This window comes from Pezoporus occidentalis, unplaced genomic scaffold (genome assembly GCF_034315485.1).
Source record: "Pezoporus occidentalis ecotype Australia unplaced genomic scaffold, CSIRO_AGI_Poc_V1 ctg54, whole genome shotgun sequence".
Classification (NCBI taxonomy): Eukaryota; Metazoa; Chordata; class Aves; order Psittaciformes; family Psittacidae; genus Pezoporus; species Pezoporus occidentalis.
Window position 1 is genome coordinate 1230001 of NW_026915877.1, and position 25135 is coordinate 1255135.

The following is a 25135-nucleotide window of genomic DNA, read 5'->3' on the forward strand; positions in this document are numbered from 1 at the left end:
TTCTGAGGGCACCCAGAGAATTTGTGTCAAAATTTCTCCCCTTCCATTGAAGGTGTACTGCAATAACAGTATCTCTGAGGGCTACAAGGGAGCTCCACGGCAGCCCTCCTCCACTGCCAAGACATCACAGACACCTTATGGGTAGCCTCCCTTATGCTCTGCACACCCACACCAGGTGAAGCCCTGCACTAGGGTCCCAGATCAATCCTCATGGCCATGGTCTCTCCTCTCTGTACAGCCCCTTGTAGCAGCTGCAGGTAGGCAGAATCATGCAGTTAGCTGCACAGAGTCTGCTCCTGAGAGTCAAGGCCATCTTCATGGAAAACCTCTAGCCATACAAATCCATCTCTAACCAGTTTCGCTGATCTTGTAGATCTGAACAAGAAAATGTTTCTTTCCTTAAGACAGAAGAAAAAAAAAAGTTTTTTTTTTAGCCCAAAGACCACACTTAGAAAATAAAAAAAAATAAAAAAAAATTAGAATGTCCATATCCGCACAGCAAGAGGCAGTAGGAGGAAAAGGTTTAATCCTTTCTGTGGGGCTCTAACTTTTCCCAAAGAATTGCACAATCCTTCAAACTGTAGCAATGAACATAGCAGAGACAGAAGCCCTATACTACTGCTACCTTCCTTCCAAACTGTGATCTGACAGTAATTTTCCTTCCCTAAAATTCCCATCCTGTCATGACAGATAAAGTGGCAGGGTCTACCATTCCTAATCGCTGGCCCCAGCTCCTGCTGAATCCTAGTATCATGCACAATTTAGTTATGGACTTTAGGCTCCAATTCATAGCCAAACCATGGAAGAGATTTAATTCAATAGCGGCTGGGGTCACAGGAAAAGAGTGCCAAGAGTAGCAGACCCTGTAGTAAGATATCCTGAGAAAGACAGTTACTGGAGGCAGAGAATATACCGGATGGCTTTGTGAGAGCTTACAGGAACCTTAAGAGGACAAGAATCAAAGCCCTCCAGGAAAGTTAATGCATTAAAGAGAGTAAAATGGTGAAGGCTGGAGGGTGGACTGGCAGCCTGGATAGAGAAATGCTTTGGTTTGAGATGCATGTTCTTGTATTTCAAGCTCCCTACCTGGCAACAAAAAAATAGTCAAAACTGGCCTGGGATGAAGAAAAGAAGTTCATAAGATGACACTGAATCCTCCTGCCTCCAAATTTATTAGGCAACAGCTTTTACCAGAACATAGATGAGGGAATTTACCTTAGATGAGGGAACTGAGTGTACTATCAGCAAGTTTGCTGATGACACTAAACTGGGAGGAGTGGCTGACACGCCAGAAGGCTGTGCTGCCACCCAGCGAGACCTGGACAGGCTGGAGAGTTGGGCAGGAAATAACTTGATGAAATATAACAAGGGAAAGTGTAGAGTCCTGCATCTGGGCAGGAACAACCCCAGGTTCCAGTATAGGTTGGGGAACGACCTGTTAGAGAGCAGTGTAGGGGAGAGAGACCTGGGGGTCCTAGTGGACGACAAGATGACCATGAGCCAACACTGTGCCCTTGTGACCAAGAAGGCCAATGGCATCCTGGGGTGTATTAGAAGGGCGGTGGTTAGTAGGTCGAGAGAGGTCCTCCTTCCCCTCTACTCTGCCCTGGTGAGACCCCATCTGGAATATTGTGTCCAGTTCTGGGCCCCTCAGTTCAAGAAGGACAGGGAGCTGCTGGAGAGAGTCCAGCGCAGGGCAACAAAGATGATTAAGGGAGTGGAGCATCTCCCTTATGAGGAAAGACTGAGGGAGCTGGGTCTCTATAGTTTGGAGAAGAGGAGACTGAGGGGTGACCTTATAAGTGTCTATAAATATATAAAGGGGGAGTGTCAAGAGGATGGAGCCAGGCTCTACTCAGTGGCAAACAATGACAGGACAAGGGGTAATGGGTACAAACTGGAACACAAGAGGTTCCACTTAAACTTGAGAAGAAACTTCTTCTCAGTGAGGGTGACGGAACACTGGAACAGGCTGCCCAGGGAGGTTGTGGAGTCTCCTTCCCTGGAGACATTCAAAACCCGCCTGGACACATTCCTGTGTAACATTATCTAGGTGTTCCTGCTCCAGCAGGGGGATTGGACTAGATGTTCTTTCGAGGTCCCTTCCAATCTCTAGCATACTGTGATACTGTGATACAGAAACTTAATAAATGGCCACATAATATTTCTATGATATATTAGTGCTGGGAGAGCCTAAAAATCCAAGCCAAATTTGAAGTCACCTTTATGATGCAGGTAACTGTTTAGAAGAGCAGAAAATATAATTCATAGAATATTCAGAATAAAAACATAATCAAATAAATGCCCTTTGATACCTTTTCCACAACAATTTGCCCAACTCTATAAGGATACACAAAGAGTTGTGGTCAATGGCTCAATGTCCAGCTGGAGACCAGTAACGAGTGGTGTCCCTCAGAGATCAGTGTTGGGACCGGTCTTGTTTAACATCTTTGTTGCTGACATGGACAGTGGGATTGAGTGCGCCCTCAGCAAGTTTGCTGATGACACCAAGCTGTGTGGTTCGGTTGATACCCTGGAGGGAAGGAATGCCATCCAGAGGGACCTTGACACACTTGTGAGGCGGGCTGATGCCAACCTTATGAAGTTTAACAATGCCAAGTGCAAGGTCCTGCACCTGGGTTAGAGCAATCCCAGGCACAGCTACAGGTTGGGCAAAGAGGAGATTCAGGGCAGCCCTGTGGAGAAGGACTTGGGGGTGTTGGTTGATGAGAAAATGAACATGGGCCGGCAGTGTGCACTTGCAGCCCAGAAAGCCAACCGTATCCTGGGCTGCATCAAAAGGAGCGTGACCAGCAGGTCGAAGGAGGTGATCCTGCCCCTCTACTCTGCTCTCGTGAGACCTCACCTGGAGTATTGTGTGCAGTTCTGGTGTCCTCAACATAAAAAGGACATGGAACTGTTGGAACAAGTCCAGAGGAGGGCCACGAGGATGATCAGGGGACTGGAGCACCTCCCGTATGAAGACAGGGTGAGGAAGTTGGGGCTGTTCAGCCTGGAGAAGAGAAGGCTGTGTGGAGACCTCATAGCATCCTTCCAGTATCTGAAGGGGGCCTATAGGGATGCTGGGGAGGGACTCTTCATTAGGGACTGTAGTGATAGGACAAGGGGTAACGGGTTAAAACTTAAACAGGGGAAGTTTAGGTTGAATATAAGAAGGAAATTCTTTCCTGTTAGGGTGGTGAGGCACTGGAATGGGTTGCCCAGGGAATTTGTGAATGCTCCATCCCTGGCAGTGTTGAAGGCCAGAGTGGATGAGGCCTTGGGTGATATGATTTAGCGTAAGGTGTCCCTACCCACGGCAGGGGTGTTGGAACTAGGTGATCTTAAGGTCCTTTCCAACCCTAACGATTCTATGATAACAAGGAGGGCTGTGAAGGGACTCGCTTCTGGGCTGAAGGGTGTTTCTGCAGAAAAGCAGATCATCATGGGTGGCTCATGAACAAAATTCCCATAGCTTGCAGGTAGTTGCACTATAGTCATTGCTTTGTACAGAAAGGTTTTCAGTGGAGCTTTTAAGCACTTACTGTAATGTCAGAAGTCGTTTATTTTATACCATGACACAGACCCTGCATTAAAACTCTCACTGCCAGGAGTCCCTGCGAATGTAACTATTTTTATGGACCAAATGTTGTGGGTCAATGCTCTAACACGGGCTTGTTGTACAGTATATTGCTCAGTAAATGTCCCTCCACTGCAGGCGTTTAATAGTCTGTCTGTTGCTTAGACCATTACCAAAATTCTGTGTTCTTTTTGTGTTTTATTAAAGCCCAGAGAGTCAAAGGGATGCCTGTGGGTGGCAGAGAAAGTTTTCTTTTTTCTGGGGGCTCAGAAAGTTTTCTAAAGTGACCTGCAAAACCTCCAGTTTCAAGGTAAAGGATCCCACCCTTTGATCTCCACCACACCAAGCAAGCAGCTGCAATTGCCGATGACCCATTCTCCAGGCAAAACGGCAGCAAAAGCATCCACGATTGACTGTTTTTTTGTTTGGTTGCTGGTTTGTTTTGTGTTGTTTTCGTGTTGTTTTTTTTTAATTTACATAACGCTGGGGACGCTGTCCTAGATTTTCCTGGCAAACAGTCAGGAAAAATCCTTCCTCCATGCCGGGCAAAGCTTCCCACCCCAGTCCAGTGCTGGGCGATGCGATGGGAACCTTCCCTATCCCGAAGGCTTCCAGCCAGGCGTTCGATTTTGGCGAGCTGCCAGAGGAGGGTGCTCTCTTGTCAGATGAAGACCCTCCAAATTGGAAAGGCAGAGAGAGAACAGAGGACCAAGAATCCTCTTTACCTTACATCTCCTTTCAGGAAAGAACCACTCTGGTGCCTGCCTTCCTCCCCCCCCCCCCCCACCCCCCCCCACCCCTTTTTTTTCCCCTCTCTCCCCCTCCCCCTTTTTTTGTCTCATTCTGTCACTCTCTGGTTCTCTTACAATGGCAACAACAATGATCTTGTCTAAATGATTTCACAGGCTATTATTCAGACACTCAACTTTTAACATTTCAATTTTGTCATTTTGTTGCTACACAAAAGGTGCACTTCTCCAGTATAATGTTCTGAGAATTATGTCAATGAGTAGTAATGGCTTTTAACATTAACTTGATCATTAACAACTACATTATCTGTGGCATAATCAGCACCTCAGTCTATTGTGTAATATTACTGTAAAGAGTTTGGAAAGGAAGGCCGGTCCTACACAAAAGTTCCTTAGATTAAGCTGTGATTTTTCTTTTAATTGAAATGCTTTTAAAACACTTAATATTTTTTGCAAACACTTTTAAATTGGGTTTACATCAATTTGCCTTGCCTCTGGAAATGGGCGTTTGGTTTTGGTGTTTTTTTTTAACCAAAGTAAGAACATCAAGGTTTGAATCAGGTCAACCAGATGAGTCCAACTAAACCAGCACAAGCTGCAGACCAGTTCCAGAAAGAGTATCTGTTGTGAAAGTTTCTTACATCCAAAACCTGTTCTATTTTTACATCAGTTTTACTCAATCTGTTCCACCAGTTTACCAACAGAAGCTATGCAGATGTTAACGCTTTTATATTGCTAGACAGAGGGTTGCCAATTTTAATTTGTCCTTACCAAAGAATCAAAGGTAACCTGAGAGTTTCTAATTCATTTTCCATGTTTCCTAAATAAGATTGCCCTACAATTCACCTTCAAAAATCCTTCTTGTTGGTAACAAATCCCATAGCCTAAGGTTCTTCATTAGTGAATGCCTGTTCTTGGGCACCACCTTTCCTGGGAGAGAAGGAGCAACATCCCTAACTTCTCTTACATACTAAGGACCAGTGCTTTAACTGATGGGAAAGCCTTTATCACTCCAGATAGGATAGATCTATTGATTTTAATTGAACTATGTTGATTTACTCTAACCAAGCACCTGCCCAACTCCCTACACTTCTCTAAAGAGTCTCCCATTAGAATCTCGGACATAAGCCTCATAAATCAGGATGTGGCAATTCCCCACACCTGACACTTATATTCTGCCTTCTTTCCAGACAGGAGATCAGCAAAGCCATCAGCAGGGAAGTAACTGTTGCAAGGTCACACACAAGTCAGGAACCAACCCAGAATCAAAAGATAGTTCTCGTGGCTCTCACACATGCACTCTTAACCAGCAGACCATATCTGTCCATGTGTTAAAGATGAACTGCTGCAGACTCACTGGTCATTATGTGCTTCACTGCTTACGCACATCATTGACTTTTATGGCCCTACTGGTCAGTGCTATACCACCCAATGGTTATGCCATCACTCTGGTGTCTCTGGGCTATTTCTATGATATCCAGGTTTACCAAAGGCAAAAAAAAAAGGGAAGACAAGTAGGCTTAACCAATATAGGCTTATAAAGCTTATAAGGGCAAGTAGTGACAGTGTAAGGGGGAATAATTTTAAACTCAAAGATGGGAGATTTTGCTTAGATACAAGGAAGAAGTTCTTCACTGTGAGGGTGGTGAGGCACTGGCACAGATCAACCAGAGAAGCTGTGGATGTCCCATCCCTGAAAGTGTTCAAGGCCAGGTTGGACAGGGCTTTGAACAACCTGATCTAGTGGAAGGTGTCCCTGCCCATGGCAGCAGGCCTGGAACTAGATGATAGTTAAGGTCCCTTCCAATGCAAACTATTCTGCAATTCTATGGGCAGAGGACCTCTCATCTGCCAGTTTCCACTTTCCTTGATGTCCCCTAATATATCCTGAACACAGAAAAGAATGGGATCATCATGTCATAGCCACTCCCAGCAGCTGGGAAACTGGCAGCTTGGAAGCGGACGAGTGTTTTGTGGATGCAGGGTACAAGTCTAATGCAGTCAGGAGCTGAATAACAATAAAAATAATCATTTAGCTTCATGTGTAAATAATTTCATTCTAGTAACAGTTACAATCATAACATTAATGAAAATAATCACAGAGACTCAGAGAAGCATTAGAAAGATGCCACATTCAATTTAAAGAGTTAGTTCAGCTAAGTCTTACATGAAAGACATACTTTTAATACAGTAATTACATATTTGTTGGGAAATTCTTGCCTTATTCTTCAACCAGTTTTGCAGGCCACTGTGGTTATTTTCAGATGTCACCGTGGCTCCTACACTTCATATGAAACATCTCTATGTGCTTGGACTGCTTCAGTGCTGTGGAACCATCAGCAATGCTACACCTCACAATTGGGACAGAGGGGTATGGCCACACAGCTGCATCCCCAGGGAGCAACAATTAAGTCTAGGGCTGCAAAGGTCTGCTCTAGAAAAGGAAACTATTGGGCATCTAGTGAATATAATTCAAAGAAAGCATCTTGTGCTTTATTATAATTTAAATAAAAGCTTGAAAAAAGACAGAACATTTTTCAGTCCGTCAACGTCACACTTCTGTCAGTGTGATGTCGTTGCTCATACCACCCAAGAGCTGGCTCAGGTATATTAACTTCTAAGGCTATTCTTGAAGACGTACACTTCAGTATTTCACCCTTAAAAGTGCATTTATTCCAAAAATTAAAGGTTTCTTTTGCACACTTACAGCAATTCCATTATCACAAATAACAGGATTGTCAAATATCCCAGAACCAGAAGATCACATTTCAACAAGTTGCAGATGCCCATTTAGAAGCTTCAAACCACATTTGTTCATTTTCCAAATCCTACAACACGAACTACCAACAACTCATCAGTAACAAACCCAGACACAAAGCCTGTAAAAATGCAGTATCCTACCTTATTCACTATTTCAACCAATTTTAGCCCAGATACTATCACAAGAAATCAGAAGCAAAATCTAAGCCATTTCTGTTTAAGGACAGAAGTTTTAGCTCAAATATAATTGTGATGTCACTGAACGCCTCAAAAGCTGAATGCAGACACTGCACTCTCATTTTAATGCTACTACTGTAGGCATATTTGAAACACTATAGCATTTTCAGACTATAACTGTTGTTTCTGTGGTTTCAAAGATAACAGAAGTTGTTCATAAAATTTATACAATGCCAATGCAGCGCATACAAAATACAGACACAGTGTCATAGGCAAAATACTCCCACAGAGAAAACTGCAGACCATCAAGTTACGATTTAGTATTATTGTGAGCAGCAATTTAAAACAGAGTGCTTTAGAGACAACCCCCAAATCCTTAGAACTAAACAGATAAGACAAGATTGACTTGCCTGGTTAACTGGGGGACAGTTTCAACACCTGAAGAAGCAGTCAATTCAAAGACCATTTTGGCTTGCATGGTCTCAGCTGCACTCCCCAACAGACTTCCACCATGAAAGAAGAAAGAAAACTTAAATAGAGAAGAGAAATAATATGAGAAAAAATATTTAACAGTGCCCAGAATACTCCCCTGCCCTCCTCCTGGCCCATCTGACATGAAGAGCTCACAGCTGTGCCTCCCCCACAGGTGTTGCAGATGGGATTTCAGGGAGGTCCTTCCAGGCCAGGGATTACCTACAGCTGTTGCACAAAACATGAGAAAGCCTCTCTCACACAGTTAATTGATAAGTTTGCTCATCTTCACCACCTTGCTGTTCAGCTTCACCCAGAGAGGTGCAAAAAGAGGCAGATGTGGTATTTGGCAAGCTGTCAAGACACATCTTTCTTTTTAAAAGTAAGGGACACTTCACTGGCTGCTCTCAGCCAGGTCCTTCTGCCTGTAACAACACTGCTGTTGGCTCTGAAGATGCCCTTTCCAAACATGGTCAAGGAGGAGGCGGTGATAGAGGGGGAAAACAGTAATTTTTTCCAGGTGCTAACCAAAACAGATTTCTGCCGTTTCCACCTAACTCTACTGTCAAGAGCTGCCCACAGTCCTTGCAAAAATCCTTCCTCATGGAGGTATTCTTTTATCAGTCATCAGACAGACCAAATTCACCTTAGTGGACTTAATAGCCACGGGTCCAGCCATCTTGCCCCATAGAGAGTCTCATACTGCACCCATAATATGACATGGTCTAGACACCATTGTCCTGACATCAATCATATGCACAACACATTGCAAACAGCAGCATCCCACTTTCAGTTTTACCAGCGGTGTCATTTTTATTGTATCATCCATCACTCTGTACCCTTCATTCTGCAGGCAGTCTCTCCCTCTAAGTATTTCTTGGAGTTTTGGAGCCTGAGGACAGATCTGAAGCTTTGGAAGTATCATAAAGGTTATTCCCGTTGACACCCACTGCAATCTTATTCTCTCTCTAGCTAAATAGTAACGGTCACTTTGGTGATGCTGCCAGTGTGAATCTTGTGATGCCTGCACCTCCTGTCAGAAAAACATTCAAAGTACATCTGAAATCAAACTAGAGAAAGGCAAAGTTCTGCTTAGGAACATCCCACCTGCAAATGGCAGTGTTGTCTTCTTTGATTTCAAATTCACTTTGTAACTTTCCAAACAGGAGGTGCAGCTCAACCGTGGAAGCAGAAGATGCAAACCAGGGACACCTCCCATTTTTTTCTCACGTGGCTGCTGCTAACAGGTGGAGAATGCTTAACATAAACCCATAGTAAAGCCTCAGTGCCAATGGGAGTTATCTACCCGCATTATCCTTTCAGGCTTGTGCTTCCCAGCATGGATGTACAGGGCTTTTTGTCATTCCAGAAACCACCAAGCACAGAGTGGCACATTCCAGCTGAACTTGGACTTTCTGCATGAGCTGATATTTTGGATCGTAGTTTCCTCCTTGGAGCTGAGATGGGATTTTTCTGGCTTCAGCAAAGTGGCAAATTGTCCACAGCCCTTAACTTCCACTCCTAGCATATTTTTCACTAAGCAAATTGCAAGGAAAAGAGTCCAGAAAATGTTTGGTCAGAGCTACATATTTTACAACCACTTCATTTGAAAGAACAGAATATTTTTGGTAATGTTGCTGGAATGACAGTTCCCTAGCTCTTCACTGCACCATTTGCTGCCTTTGCACACATTTATACCTTTATATCTAGAGATAAAATTGAGCAGCACTTCGCCATGAGTGGTTTGCATCCATAGTCAAGAGGCATGAACCCCTTTACACTCTGTAGAGCAAGGAGGACACACTAGACCCATGCAGAGAGAGCAAAGGACACTTTTGATGGGGACTGAAGCTGCCCCAGAAAGCTTACTCCAGTATTGCCTCCTTCCTTCACCATGCTACTTCTTTCCTGATGACACTTAGCTTGGAGCTGGGAAGGGCAAAGCTGGCAGACTGGAAGATTGCCTAATGTGCTGTGACTGACATGTAATCGAATATTCAACCACTGGTCCTCATGTCGGCAGTAAAGTGAATATGACACCCTTCAGCTTAGTTGTGATCACACCTCATTCTTCTTCAAACAGTTTCATAAAGGTGCAGCCTGGCTTCCTTATGAGACAGATGTGTGAGATGGGAGAGCAGTCACAGAGGTCACCTGCTGCTGGGAACATGCCAAGGACCTGACCTTTAAATGCCAACCACATCCCCACCATGTGCCCCCGTGCTTCGTGCTGAAGTGGGACTCACTGCACGCTTTGCTTTCACAGCCGCCATTGCGCTCAATGACCTGGATGAGCCACCTGTTCGACATTAGATGCGTCTTTATCTCTCATAGCCTTTTGGATCTGTGAGTGCTGAGACACAAAAGAACATTTGGGGGTGAGAAACCCCAAGGGAAAGAACTCATATGTTCGGGTCAGGCCTTAGAAAAGGTATCAATTCTTCTTTCCACTTAGCACAGCCTGCTGCCTGCTCAGGCTCTTTGTCTCTACTCTCTTCCCAGTACAGAAAGCATTTCCCTTTTAAATGACATCTGAGTGCTGACATGCTGGAGGCACCCATCCTGCATCATCTCTGGCAGATGGAGCAGCTGGCCATGATTTTCGGGATTGCTTAAATAAAACTGCAGTGCCATATCAAGAAATGAGGAGAAAATGCTCAACAGTGTTTAAGATGTTTAAACATCACAAACTGTCTAAGACTTCAGATTGCTGTACTGCGCATTTTTGGTGATGAAACTGTTCTTATTGATGGTAATAGTAAAATCTTCATCATGATTCATTTTCTTTTCTTTCTGGAAGGCAGAGACAAGTCCTACAATGCTCCTGTTCTGACCCAGTATCAGACTTTTGCCTTCCTACATCAGGAAGAAGTTTGGACAGTTGAAATATCACAAGTCAAATTCTCAAGGTTTCTGGAGAAGGGAGCTTCACTGCTGCAAACATCAGACCTGAAATACCCCAATGCTATCAAATGAGAAGCTGACCCACTCCTTCAGTTCACAAAGCCAGTAACATTTCTGCATGTATTTCAGAGACATGCAAGCAATTTTAGTGCAAGCAGCAATGTTCAAGCCAACATAAATGCCAGCTTTCCCTTTCCCCTATGGTTTTGCTTGAGATAATTAGGCTGATGGCCATTTCCCTGCCCTCTGGAGATGGTTGTGTTTAGTGGTATATGTATTTTGGGAAAAAGCCTTTTAAGTGAAAATTGTCATTGTCATATCCAGGAGCCATTTAGTTCTTTCTAGCTCTACAATAAGCCTTCAGCTTTTCTACTAGCGATTAAAATTAGATGTGATAATGGAAAACACCATCAAGAAACTTTAAGTCACAACTGCTGAAATTTGGGGTTGTGGAAGTGAAAAGGAGGATTTAATGTCCACCTTAGTGGGACTTCTTTGAAAGTTTAAGTCCTGGTAGATTCTAAAGTAGATGAGACAATCCTGCAGCATTTATGCAGTTACCAGAAGAAAGCTGTAGGTGTCAAAGGAGACCCCTCACTACTGTACTACAGTAAAGCTACTGAATCTAGTAATATCTGGGAATCTGCCTAAAATCTACTACCTCCTCCAACAAGGGAAGCATCTGTGATGAAGCTAACACAAATGAAAGTGCCTTGATCTTTTTCTTCAAACCCTGCTCAGTATTATCTTGCCTCAGAAAAGAGTGCTTGTCATGCCAGAGCAGGGTAGGTTGCAAAGATATTCAGAAAACTCAATATGAAGTCAGTACCTGAGAAGCTGTGATGAATTCGTGTATAGTTGCAGTGAGGTATTTACTGGGCATATTGACTGTCAAATCTTTAGGCATTTCAGAGCACTGTAACCCATGGAATTACCCCTCATCCTCCTCACATTGTCTTCCCCCACAGTCCCCAAACTATGTGGGAAAGCAGCAGGAAAAGGGCATACAGCCCACTCCAGAGCTCCTCACACATCTCTTCATGAAGGCGATACTGTGAGCACAGGCAGCTGGCCACCTTCCACAGGGACCACGCACACCACTTCCACCGTGCTCAGGCACCTCCAGCCGCAGATGTTGGCTTTTACTGCGCAGGTCTCCCATATCACTTGGCCACCTGTACAACATATTTAACATACAGCAGTTATTCCATTGCTGTTTGCACTGAAATAACCTTGGCAGAAAATGGTAGTTAAACCCAAGCATAATTTTTTACACTGTGTGTTATATAAAATCACCTCTTTGGGTAAGTAATATCTTGTTGCCTTCTTAATGGAATACAGTATTTCTTGTCACCAACAAAAATTGGCCAGAATTGGTATTTAAGGTCTAAATATCTCCATTCCAGGCCTAGATTTCAAATTCTGAAAAAAAAAAGGGGAACTTTGACAAACTCTGGATTTTAGATGAGGGATACTGTTGGACCCTTCTCAGATAGTGAGATGGTGAAATGCAGCTCCATCACAGAGTTGGGTTTGAATGGAGGCCTCAAATTCAGACACACATACAGGATTTAGATGTGCTTTTTGGATTTAAGCCCATTCCTAGCCATATCCATTTGATGTAACAGCTATCACACTAGCTAAAAAAAAAATAAATTAAAAAAAATAACAAAAACACTTAGAGGGTTCCTGTTTTTTTAAATGAATTTAAAATTTTCTTTTCCCAAACTTGGAGAGAGGTGTCATGACCCTGAACATAACAATAACATAATTTTCTTCTGCTGCTGTTCAAGAAATACAGTATTTTTCCCCTCTGTTTGCTTTAAAAATTAGGTTGCTAATGATAATGTTCCTCTCATAGATGATCTTGTACTTTTTAATGATACCCATAGTTTTCCTCCACATAAATGACTAAATCCTCACAGAAATCTCTGTCTTGATTAGCACTCCTGCTAGTAAAATTTCACATACTAAATCAGTACCAGCTGTAGCAAGAAAGAATGAAAAAGGCAAGTGTAAATGTTCCATATGCCCTACCAAATTGGCATCTGTGTCAGTAACCCTGTGTTTTTTTAAACAATTGTATACATACATTCTCAGAAGTGTTTTGCTCACAGGATTCTGCAAGCAAAATTTCCTCTGTTGGTACATCACTGAAATGTCACATCTAAAAAAACCCCAGCAAGTACTTTTTCTTGTTCTCCTTCCTACACCCAAACCTGAAATGCAATTAAATTAGTTACCTCGAGTTTACTGCACCTTTATTTTGATGTCTGCTCTCTGTAACCTGACACTGGAGCACTTCTGCAAAGCTGCTTCACATTTAGCACTTGGTTATTAGTACCACTACAGAAAGCCAAAGCTACTACGGCATTGTAATTATTTCCAAGCTGAATTCAGAAATAGGGACTTGAGTTCCAACCCGGCTGTTGGGGAATGCTGCTCTGGGAAACGTTCCTACAAACCAGCATCTCGTCTTTCGCATGACTCATGAATGATGATGCAGGAGGAAGTTCATCCTGGGGAGAGCCCAGATCTCTGACCCAGCATGGCCAGTGACTCAGCTTCCTCATGCAAAATCATGATTTGGGTACCAGATAGATGATAGTTACAGCCTCTTGAACCATTCTTATGGTAGTAAACTGCCTGAGCACCACCTGCTCCATCATTTTGCCAACAGAAGAAAGCCCAGAATACAATGCAGTCAGTACATATACAATACAACTTAAAAGTAACCATGTCCTCAGCAAAAACACTTTTGAATCAATTTAGGACTATCCTGCAACTGGAATTTGATCAGTGTAGCAAAACTGGACTTTCAAAGTTAAACAAACATTAACTACCGCTCCAAATGGGTAGCAAATGCTGCAGTCTTCTGGGGAAAGATGATACGGAGCCAGACTGTCCGCTAGTGTAAGTCAACCTAACTTCACTGGACTTTCGGTGGAGCTGTGCTGATCAACACCAGCTGACTGTCTGATCTACTGGAAACCCAAAAGCCAGCAATCATGTTTCCCTGACATGAGATGATATAAAGTAAACAGGGAGAATTAAGAACCAGTTAAGGGCATTAATTAGATGTTTCTGGGAATAATAAGATATTTCTCTCATTTCCAAAAGTCAGAAAGACCATCTCTCCTCACACTCTTGGGCATGACAAAGTGGTGATAATCATTACGTTTTTTTTTTCCAGTGCAATATGGAGTGTGTATTTGCACATCATGTCATGCCTGTCCATGGTAATCAGAAGCCATTATTTCCAAAAGCTCAAAATTCCCTCCTGGACTTTGGTATGCCAAGTTTTAGTTCACAGTGATTTCCTTTTACTTTTTTTCTTTTCTTTTTTTTTTTTTCATGGTTGACTTATAATTGCTGCAAACAGAAGTTTATAATGGAAATGTTGACAAACCATAACTACAGTGTCATGTTAACACTACTATTGCTGCTTCTCTGTCAGACTTTCCTTTAACCCTATGAGCTGAGACTTGTATCGAGTATCAGCAAAAGCCCAGAATACACAGGGAATAGTAGACAGAGCAGAGCACTGGAGACAAGACTCCTGGAATAAAACCCTTGCCTCAGTGAAATCAAAGGGATTTTATCCCTGGTGTCTAGTCTCACTTCTGCCAGACACTTGCTGTGTAATTTGGACAAATTTATCCTCTGCAAAATGGACAGGAAAATATGTTCTGCACTTACCTTACAAGTGTTGCAGCATAATTAGTAAATCATGCTATTAAAGGAAGCGGAGGAAGGCTAAGGATAAATATAAATGCTACCTACAAATCCTTAAAAAATAAAACCGGCAAATATTATGCTAGGCATCCTCTATGCATGGGAGGCAGAAGGATCTTCAGAGCTCTGCTCACATTTATTTAAACAGAGACACCAATATATCTCCCCACAACACCTTCATTATTTGGGTCCTGTCTCATGTTTGTGATTTTCAATTTTATTCCTAGCTTAGGTCTCATTCTTGACATTTTTATCTAGATTTTGTGTGCAATAATATACATACATTAGATGGTGTTGAAACCATCGACCCAAGTTACTATTTTTAGCTCAGTGCAGAGGGTGGGATAGAGACATAAGTGACAACTAAAGAGAATATGTTCAGAGCTGTCATCAGCAAATATTTTCTTCTCTTGCCAGGAATCCTAAGTGTGTAGAAGGGCCTCCTAGGCAAAATTTTTAAGGCAAAACACTTGGGTCATTACAAAGAAAAACCCAAACAACTAAGTGACATCACCAGGAGGCTGGGCTGCTTAAAGGCTCCCGATCACTGAATTTGTGAAAAAACTCTTATTTAAACTCTTATTTGCTCCCTCAAATTGCTGATGTGCCTCTTTGCTTCTGTACTACCCATGAACAGAGCCTGCAGATGTATATAATTTACAGAGCTTTCCTCATCAAGGGGATTAGGCAGCCCTCTTTCAATATGTATAAGAAGTACAAACACACACTTACCCACTATGTTTTACGCCTGCCTGCAACAAACAGCTGAACAGATTGTGATGAAATTCAGACACTGACAATCTGACAAAAAACTTCTTTTTTGCCTTAAAATCTGGCTTCCAGAAGTTTTGTAAATCTAAATATTTTATTTGAATACTGCAAGGGCCCCAATCTTATGGAAAGCCTATGAAGCAAACATGTAGATATATGTAGTTAAAGGAGGAAAAAAAAAGCAAGCACAGACACATACACAAAACTCATATTTGTTGCAACTTGCCAATTTTCACAATGACTCAGTTGCGTTTTCTCTCTCTGGCTCCCGAGACTGTAACTAGACTCCTCTAATAAGCACTTTTTGCCTACCAGTGTCAACGGTGCTTTAACAGTAGTTTCAGTGTCAAATTGCCCTTTCCTCAGCAGGGATTGTTAAGCCTCTCTGTATTATACTTCCAAGACTCTCACGAGCTGGAGTTGGGAGATATAATATTTTCTTTGAAGTTTGCATTTCACAACACACTGGGATGCAAACAAGCTCCAGTTTCTCAGTAGTCAAACAATTCTGGCACACAGGGACTAGGACTAAATATTGTACCAAATTTTCTAATTACATCTTTGTGATATTTACTACATGATGTTAGGTGAAAGCAGATTCTAATCAATATAAACCCCCTTGTCTAAACAGGACATCTGGGCTTTGAAATATTCTGTTTGTTGTCTCAAAATTACCCTGTAGCAAGCCACCATAACAATAGAATATCTTAGTCATGGAAAACTTTGGAGTATTTCTGATAAACTTATCATAAACAGATGAGTGCTTTCTCTCTTGCTGTATTAAGGTGATGTAAAAATTGAAGATAAAAGTCAGCTGTATGCATAAAATCAGAGACTTATGCCAAGAAAATGCTATGTTTACAAGTTTAAAAGCTCAAAAGTCTGAAAAGGCAAAAATTAGGATTCTTAAAGTAACACTAACTCAGCCACATGGCACATCCTGGCAAGCACATTTAGCAAAATAAACATTAGCATATTCATATACACATTTCTAGAGCAACGTATTTTTAATGTGGCCAAACTAATTCAACAATGGGAATCTCAACTTTTCTCATTTTATGGCCAGATTCTCAGCTGGCAGAGATATATTATTTCAACAAACTGACATCATCTACAGCAGCTAAGCAGGAGAATCACTTGCTTCTGAGCAGGCAAGTGCCAGATTCTGATGCACTTATGATGACAAGTCTCTTTTTCTGACTTTAACATCAATATTCATAAAAAAGATAGACAGATGTGATTAAGAATCAGTTCCTTAACTAGAAGCCTGAGCCTTCCAGTACAAAAACATTCAAGAGAATCACATTTTCGACTATATTTTCTCATGTAGACTCGGAAGGAATCCAGCCTCCCTGGTACAAGTATTTTACAGCATAAGATGCGGACAGTTGTAACTCTTTAGACCTGAACTTTGGATGATGTTAATTTATACTGACTCTCTCAACTTTATCTGGCAATTCCTTGATTTGTTCTTCCAACAATGACAAACTGCGCCAGATGGGAGCATCTCCCTGCACACAAGGCACATGGGCATGTCAGTGCAGGATCTGTTCCCACATTGAAATCTTCCCACAGAGAAAGTTTACTATGCTGAGAACGTTCTCTATGGATAACAAGGTGGATCTAGGTTCCCAAAGCAGCTGCCTTTGCAAAGCTGGCTTATCCCATCATCCCTGAATTGCCCTCACTGGAAAGGATCTCTGGATGGCACAGGGCCAATGCTGCCAGCCTTCTGCCATTCCAACCTGCCTGCAGAGCAGGCACCCTCCCATCATGCTGGAGCTCGCCAGCCCAGGATAAGGGGATCTAAAAATGACATAAAGTCCCCTTTGCCCCACCTTAATATGACCTATGGTAAATCCAGCTTGGCTGGGGCTGAGGATCAAGGCCCTTAGACACTCTTAACTTAATGCTGCAGGTAGGAATATAACTCCTCCCCGTTAGTCACTATTTATTTTTATTTTTTCAAGTGCCCAAGGTCCTGGTCAGGACTAAAGTCCCACTGAGCAACATGCTCTATAAATATGGAAAAGCCTCAAAAATTCTCAGTGTAAGAAAAGAATACATGAAGAATAGGCAGTGAGATGCAATTGTGTGCACATTGTTTATAGATACTATGTGCAAATAGTTTGTTGTTTGGTTCTTGTTTTGTTTGTTGCTTTTTATAAAGGATCTTGAACCTCACCCAGTCAGACTTGGAGCATTCAGAGCAAGTTGGTTAATTGTTAACAGGCTTCATAAAGATACAAGGGGAATTAATCTTCAGGTCACCTCCTCTCCCTTTTACAAGTCCTAAAAAAAAAACCCTCTAGAAAAGCTTAGCTATCCATCCCTTTCCAAACAATAAATGGTGGTGTTTCAGAGTTTGATATGGAAAAAAAAACTGGAAAGACTTCACACCTTTGAGATCTCCAGCCTGAAAATAAACTGGATAGATATTGGCAAAGACGTTCTAAAGTTAGTAGGGGAGACAGACAGAAAAACAGACAGTGCAATTACTTCATTTCCACAAGTGATCTTGAAAAAAAAACCCAAAAAAAAACAAACCAACAAACCAACAGATTTGATTAATAATTAAAAAACAAACAAACAAAAAGCCCCATTATCTTGAGAATCAGGAATAAGTCTGGCCGGAAAATTCAGAAAGGCCTAGACATATAAACCCAAAGGGTTGTAGGGCAAATTCTGACTTTGAGGTTTTGTTATAGGCCCTCCACATGAGTTGGATGGCTACAGCAGAGCCGGCTCTGTCCTGGAGTGGGGAGCTTCAGTGTAGCAGTGGAACACCCGCCTCCCTCTGGGACCTGTCCAGGAGTGCCCAGGCCACAGGGTGGGAACGGCCATCCGAGAGCCCTGGGCCAATTACCCAGTAACACCCCTAAGCTATGAAGATCTAAAGATCCCCTGAATAATCCTATTCAGGGAGAAGAATTATAACCATGAAGAGCAAAACCGAGGGGAAATGGGATCCTTCCTCAGACCCCTGGCAGACACAGAGAGGACAATGGGGAAATAAGAGCTAGCACAAGTCTCCTCGAGTATGTCCTTAGCCACCACAGTTTCAGATGAGAGTTTCCAGAGGCAGGAACTAAAAGAATATTATGATTTTCTTTGGGGGATTAATTATTTTGCTGCTTGTTACCTTTTGTTAGAGGCGTGACACCAAATAACCTTGTTGCACAAGGTACCAGATGTCCATTTGGATATCAGTTTCGAAAGAAAAACATTTGTTTTCCCATTTGAGTCTTCAAGATTGTTGGGTTTTCTTTTTTTGAGGGGAAAAAAAAAAATATCCAACATTAATTTTAAGGCAAGCAGACACCAAAACATGCAACAAATGATATAGATGGGTGCCAAGTACTCTGGATGGAAATTATAGAGTCCTTCCCCCCGCTCATATTTGCTGAAGATGTGTGTCTCCTTACAAATAAAAAATGTATTAAGAATATGTTATGAAAAATAACAAAGAATAGCAGAGAAATCAGAAAGTGAGTGGCACTTCAGATGGAGTTTAGCAAATTAAGTCATTGACCTGAAGAGGAGATTAATACCAAACAAGGTGCCCCTTCTTCTGAAGTAATGAATATTCTTCAAACAGCAAGGGAGCACTGACTGCTGTTTGATGCTGATGACATTGAAAATTTAGGAGAACAGAAATTCCATCATTTTTCATTTGTATGCAAATGCGTCTGTTCCAGAAATTAACCCCTGAACCCCATGTCAGTTTTCATCTGGAGGAATTCTCTTCGCTAGCATCACACAGCGCAGCCTTGCTGCTATCCTGGGGTCACTGGGGCTTCCCCACACAGAACAACACAAAACCCTAAAACAAAACAACAGGAAAAAAAAACAAAAAAAAAACAAAAAAACAAAAAAAGGGAAGAAAGCAGGGTTGGGGAAATTGGCCAGATCATGCCAGGCTTTGTTTACCCCCATTAATGGAGTATAAAGGAGCAATAGAAGCAAGAGCACGTTGTAAAATGCACATCTCTAATGCATAGCTCTGGGTACTGGCATAATTGTAATGCTAAATGTAGCCTTACCTCTTTAGGCAGAGCAGCGGCCACTAATCACTTCCACTAGTGCTAAGGTGAACCATGGGCCAATGTACAAACCGTATTACTCTTCCTTTCAGACAGGGCTTCCACTGTTAAAAAGTTCCTTTGTCACTTAGCACCTTAGACAAATGCTACTATCTGCATGTGAAGTGGAAAGAGATGATGGAGGTTTTTTAATTGATGTGGATTTAATTATGCTAATTTAGACAGCTGTAAAGCCTTTTCAGTATAGCAGCATAATGGGACCAGCAAATACAGGTGTCCTTCACTGCAGGCGCTTAATGTTTAACCTTAGTTGTTTTGTAAGAAAGGGAAAATGCAAAGTAATGGTTAACCAACAGAAAGCTCTATTTCTTGAGGACCTAAAGAGGACACTTCACTTTGATTCTCTGTACAATCCCATTCAGGGCTGAAGAAATCCACACAGCAGAGCAGAGCACAAATAGCTTTCTTTGCAGTGATGCCTGATCTGATGGGTAAGGCTGAGGCCAAAACAAGAGGGTTCAGGTGTGCCACGGATTTCACCATCCTGCACAGTGTGCTTCACTCAATTTGGACCACCTCCAAACAAATGCTTAATTTAAGACAGACTTTTCATCTTCCTTCTGCAGCCCATTCTTTAATTATTTCTATCCAACCACCTACAGCATCAGCAATGATTAAAACCAATAAGCAAGATATCTTCTTAGCATGTTCCCTTAGTGTCTTATCTGAACCTCTCTGGGACTGTTATGCTTCCACCCTTTCCAACATCCCTCATCCCACATCCTATGTCCTTTCTCTAGGCTCAAGCTGACACCCCCAGTCTTAAGAACCATTTTCCCAGGGTCAGCTTCCCCAGGTGGCACCATACAGCATCAGTACAGCTTGAAGGGAAGACTGTAAATGCTCGGCCAAAGGTGAGGAAGGGATCACTGAACTTTTGCAGCATAGGATGAAACATAGCCCAGATGTGCCTGTGTCTCTTCCATGGCCAGAGGCAGTCTCAGTGACCAGCTGCCTTGTGTCAGATATCACCTCAAAGCTATCCTGTTCAATAGCACTTTCTTTTTTGTATGACCATTTCTTTTTTCTTTTTTAATAGCAGTTGCTAATTATTAAATGCTTGTTAGAGTAGTACCAAAAGCTCTGGCATTCAATTTCTGGTACATATTACTGAAGTAATTTCAGGTGTTACTGGGCCGAACTACACATCATTCCTCACTGGTGCAGCAAGCATAGTCTGCTCAGAAAGTAGCATTCTACCTAGACCATCTTTTTTAAGGACTGCTGCCAAACCAGTGAATGCACTGGAAATATACTCTGCACCATCAGATGGAGCTGATTTGTGTAAAGCAGGAGGGTGAATATTAAATCCAGGTGTACAAAGCTATCTGTTGCTACATCTTCTTTAGGTCTCCCAGAGGCAGCAAGAGCAGAGAAAAGGGGAAAAGTGTTTTCCCATCACGTGACGCAATAGGTAGTCTTTCTCTTTGATGGGAAATGCTCTGCATATCTGTGTCTGTCTCCATTGAGGTGGCATTTGGGTGCTACACTATCTCCAGTAATTCCTAAAGTGCAGTAGAAATGAGCTTTTATCCCATACCACACTGAGGTCATATGATTTGCCCAAGGTCCCTGAGAGCAGGGATGGAAATTCAGATTTTGACTTTTCTTCCAGTGTCTGATTCTTCAGTGTCAAATTGCATCCCTTTCTTTCCCCACCCTTTCCTCTCTGTCTGGAGTTTCACCTTATGAGCTCCAGGCACTAGCTATGGCAATCCTCTCCATTTTGGCAGTAGTTCCTGTTCTGGGAAATGTTAGTAACAGGCACCAAGGGGTTAACAAAGTACTGTACTTCAACCAAATTAACCAGCTTCTAAGTCAAGTCTGCAAATTCTGCTGCCTAGATACAGATAATTCTTCCTGAACACTTAGTCCCCTTGTCCCCCCACCTCCTCCTCAGGAACTGCCAACTGCAAAGCACTACATAGCTATTATGCTCATCTGCATATACTATAAGCATTAGCTTGACAAGCTTGCTGGTGACAGTATCAGTCATACTTCATCCTTTTTCTGTGGTCCAAAACTGGATTCAACACCCATGGGCCCATGCTGGGCTCTCACTGCCGCTGAAGGGCCAAATGCCAGCTAATCTGGAAGATATCCTTTCCAACAATAGCACCTTACTTCCTGGCTGGCTTCCCCTGAAGTCTCCTTGGTTGTTCTGGCAGCTGGGACACAGACAACACATTTGGGGTTGGGTCAAGTTTTCCTCTTGGCTGCTTTGAGCTCTTTGATGCCATTTCCTTGACTTACCCTTGATTATGGCAAATGGTCTCTATTACATTTTCAAATAACCTGATATCCATAAGAAAGGCTTTGGGGTAGGTTTTATTTCAAGTGTTATCCATTCTTACGTTTTCCTGATGCAGAAATGTAATAATTGGTCCTAGAGCCAACCAAATCCTGGTGCATAGCCCAGCAGTATATCAAATTTCTTTTGCATATACAGAATGAAAATGCACAGCCTTTTTAACAGGGACAGCCCATGTACAACATACCAATGTAAGCACTCTGCTCTGTATTTTAACGGATTTTAGGAATTTGTGGGAATTCTCTCTAACATTGGAGAGTAAAAGATCAGAAGAAATGCTCTTGCAAAAAATACAAATGGATGCTTTGATAACTATAAAGTTGTTTTCTTGGACCAAAAGTCCACATTAGGAACCAAATAAAATATTTAAAGGCAAAAATCTTGCAAAGTTTTCTCCTGTGAAAGGAAAAATATGGTCTATGCTATACCAGACCTTCTTTTGCAAAATATGTTTAGGAGTTGCCATGAAACAAACAGAATTCAAAAGAGCTTGAAAAGTTTTGTTAAAGTTGTATTTATATATATTTCTAGGAATGGTTCATTTGGTTTTTCTTTAAATCCAAGTGTCAAGTTCCATTTCAGACCACATATAAATATAATTTTGCTCTCACATAATGCTTTTGCGTTGTAATTCCATTTACTACAGTGGTGTTACCTTTCAGTTACTCTAATAGAAACAAGAGCAGAATTATGCCGATTAAAAAAAAATCTGCTTAGAGAAAGAAATACAGAGAGAAAGAACACAGAAATAAATACTTTCTCTGGCTTATTTAATATAGTTGTTTGTCCAAATTGTAACAGAGATATTTATTTCAAGAAATATTGTTTGATCAGCAAGAGTAAACAGTGATATATCTTTTAAGTCCAACAAGCAGTTTTTACAATTCATCAAACAACACCTACCTAAGATTAAGTTTAGTTGGTCAACTAAAAGAAACAAAAAAAGGTTTCAGGTCATATAATTACATCCTTCTGTTTCCCAACTTTCTTAGAAATCTCTGTCTAAAAATAATTCCAGCATCCGGATGTCTGAAATTTGGCTTATTTTAAAACATATAAAAACTCTGATTTCATCCTTAGCCATTTTAAGATCTTGGTGCTTGCATGAAGTAATAGTGCTTAGCACTACTACATACCGCTTTCCATCTCCAAAGCACTTTACAAACATTAGCTAATTAATCCTCACAACACCCCTGTGAGGTATGTAGGTAAGTATTGTCATCCAATTAGGTAAGTATTAAGCACTGTTATCCCACCAGATAAGTATTAAGGTCTCCCATTTTACTGGAGATCCTGAGGACAACAGGTTAAGTTACTTACTAAAGGTCACAGGGGGAATCGGTAGAATAAAACTTGGGATGTTCTGGTTTCTTGCTGGCTATTCAGACATGCGGGCAGAATCCGGTGCTACTACCTCAACAAAGGCATCCATCAGCACCCACATGGAAATTAGGGCTTTCTACAACCCTCCAAGACATAGAACCATGAGTACAAGGCAGTGAAAAGATGCACCTGAGAAGCACAGCTTCCCCTGTCTGAAGTGGGCAAAGATGCTATTGCCTAGGAAATTTCTCAGGAATTTCTTTAAGAATAAAGGTCTTGGACCGAGGTGTTTTCCTGTGAGTGCATGTGGACATGCGTTCAAATGTATTGTTAAGCCTCACCAGTCAAAATCCCCTTTCCCCCCAGATTTACTTTTATTTTTCACTGTTTTGTAAAGATGGACTCATATTAAAGTCTCACATCAATGCCACAAATATATAAACCAATTGATCATAATTTGCATCTTCTTAACATGGAAAAGTCCAAACTGAAGCCCCAGCTCAGAGGCTTCCAGGTTTGTCAGTAAGCTTGAATCCACAAATATACTTGATAATCCCTTTCAGAGGATCTAGAAAACAGGACTAGCCCAGCACATTTTGGGGTTTAACCTAGTCTCAACAGATATCAATCTGTTGAAATAATATCATCCATTTCCCCAGAGACAATGCATGTGAACATCTGCTTCTTATTTCACTTGGCTGGTAGGGAAAAAGTGAAAGCTCCTACTGTAACTTCACTTGGAGCTGTGTTTGCAAGTTAAGAGAGTCTTGCTTTGGAGTCCTATGGGTTTTATGAAGTTACTGAATTCTAGATCAGCATATGAAGACCCCAGAAAAGCAAAACTCACCCCTAGTGAGCCTGTTACAAGCTGCAATACCAGGCAAGGCATATTGCAGGGTCTGCTCAAGGACCCATCATTTTCTGATACATGATGGACAGTCATGACTGTCCTCTGCTCAGCAATTTGGCATTTGGCTAGCGGCAATGTCATTCTGAGGGAGCAGCCCCAGTGTGACAGCAGCTCTTCTTCTGAAGGCAGGGGACCGTCATAGCGTTGCTCCAGCTCTAGCTGGAGCTGAGGCAAATCCCAAGCATGAAAAAAAAAACCAAACAAAAAACAAATAAAAAGAAAGAAAAAGACCTCAGCTAGGTTTCAGCTGAGCTCATTTATGTTTTTCAAGTGGAAGGTGGTTTTAGTTGAAGTAAACGACACAGTTTTTAGATAATTCAAAATTCATGGCAGTTTGATCCCACAGGGCGTCAAGCAAGCATAAACGATTTGCCAGCAATCCCTACAAATTGAAATAACCAAACCTTGCAGAGTTCCAGCAAAAGTCTTAATCCAGTTCTAAGAAAGAAAAAAAAAAAAAAAGAATAAAACAAAACATTTTTGTTTTACTCATCTACACAAAAACATTTTCAGTACAATACATGCTAAGATCAAATGCATAAAAGGTAGCCCAAACATTTAACATCTTAAAAACTCAAAAAACCTCGAACCCACAAACCAATTAACAAATAAACAAATGAGAATAAGAGTCAAGGAAAAGAGAAGCAAATTTAGATTCTGGTGCATTCTGTTGTAAATCTAAGAAAATTAACACAAAATGCAGGTAATAGCCATATTATGTGTGTTACAGTCATAAGAAAAAAAAAAAAAAAAAAGGCAACCAAACCTGTGACAAGAATGTGCTTAGTTATTATATTCTTTTAAGCTTGGTCTGTCGGAATTTTTTCCTTTTTTTTTTTTTTCCTATGTACTGGTCATCAGTGTCTGCCAAAAGACTTTTCATGAATTTGTGCCATCCCATTTCACCAAAACAGAGGAAATTATGCTTCCTCACAACCTAAAGACTCAGCCGTAGGTTTTACACCATGATTTGTGCCTGTAAGCTAACACAGTGACATGCCATTCCCCTGCCTAAATAATGTAGACCAAGCGAGTAGTTAAATTTCAGTGTGGGTTATGCAAAATGAAAGGATTAAAAAATGAAAAGAGCATTCACGTCATGTTGCTCCTTTAAAACATTATCACATAGCTCCTTTTTTTTTCTAACCTGGCCTTTTTCTCCCCTAATGGTTTATCTATAACTTAATATAACTAATTCTTTTGAAATAACATTCACAGTTAGTATAATTGGTGTTATATAGTTCTGATGTACATTACAGAATATTCTGTCACTAGACACTAAATTGAAATTTTAAAGAAAATGATAGAAATAGCTGTAAGGGAAAAAGTACCCTTTTAAAT

General features: G+C 41.5%; 1 protein-coding gene across 5 annotated transcripts in view; it reads right to left on the reverse strand.

Annotated features, from left to right (window-relative positions):
• The window catches only part of GTDC1 (glycosyltransferase like domain containing 1), a 311001-nt gene that overhangs the window by 93631 nt on the left and 192235 nt on the right, over positions 1-25135 (reverse strand). For 3 of the 5 annotated variants that reach the window (XM_062637702.1, XM_062637701.1, XM_062637710.1), the window contains one exon: positions 22344-23959. The exons of 1 other annotated variant lie outside the window; for it this stretch is intronic. In XM_062637702.1, the coding sequence (XP_062493686.1) occupies positions 23618-23959 (342 nt within the window). In that variant the 3' untranslated portion in view covers positions 22344-23617. Of the gene's footprint in view, positions 1-22343; positions 23960-23993; positions 24233-25135 lie in introns of those variants that run through there. One more of the 5 variants, XM_062637704.1, reaches the window with a different exon arrangement.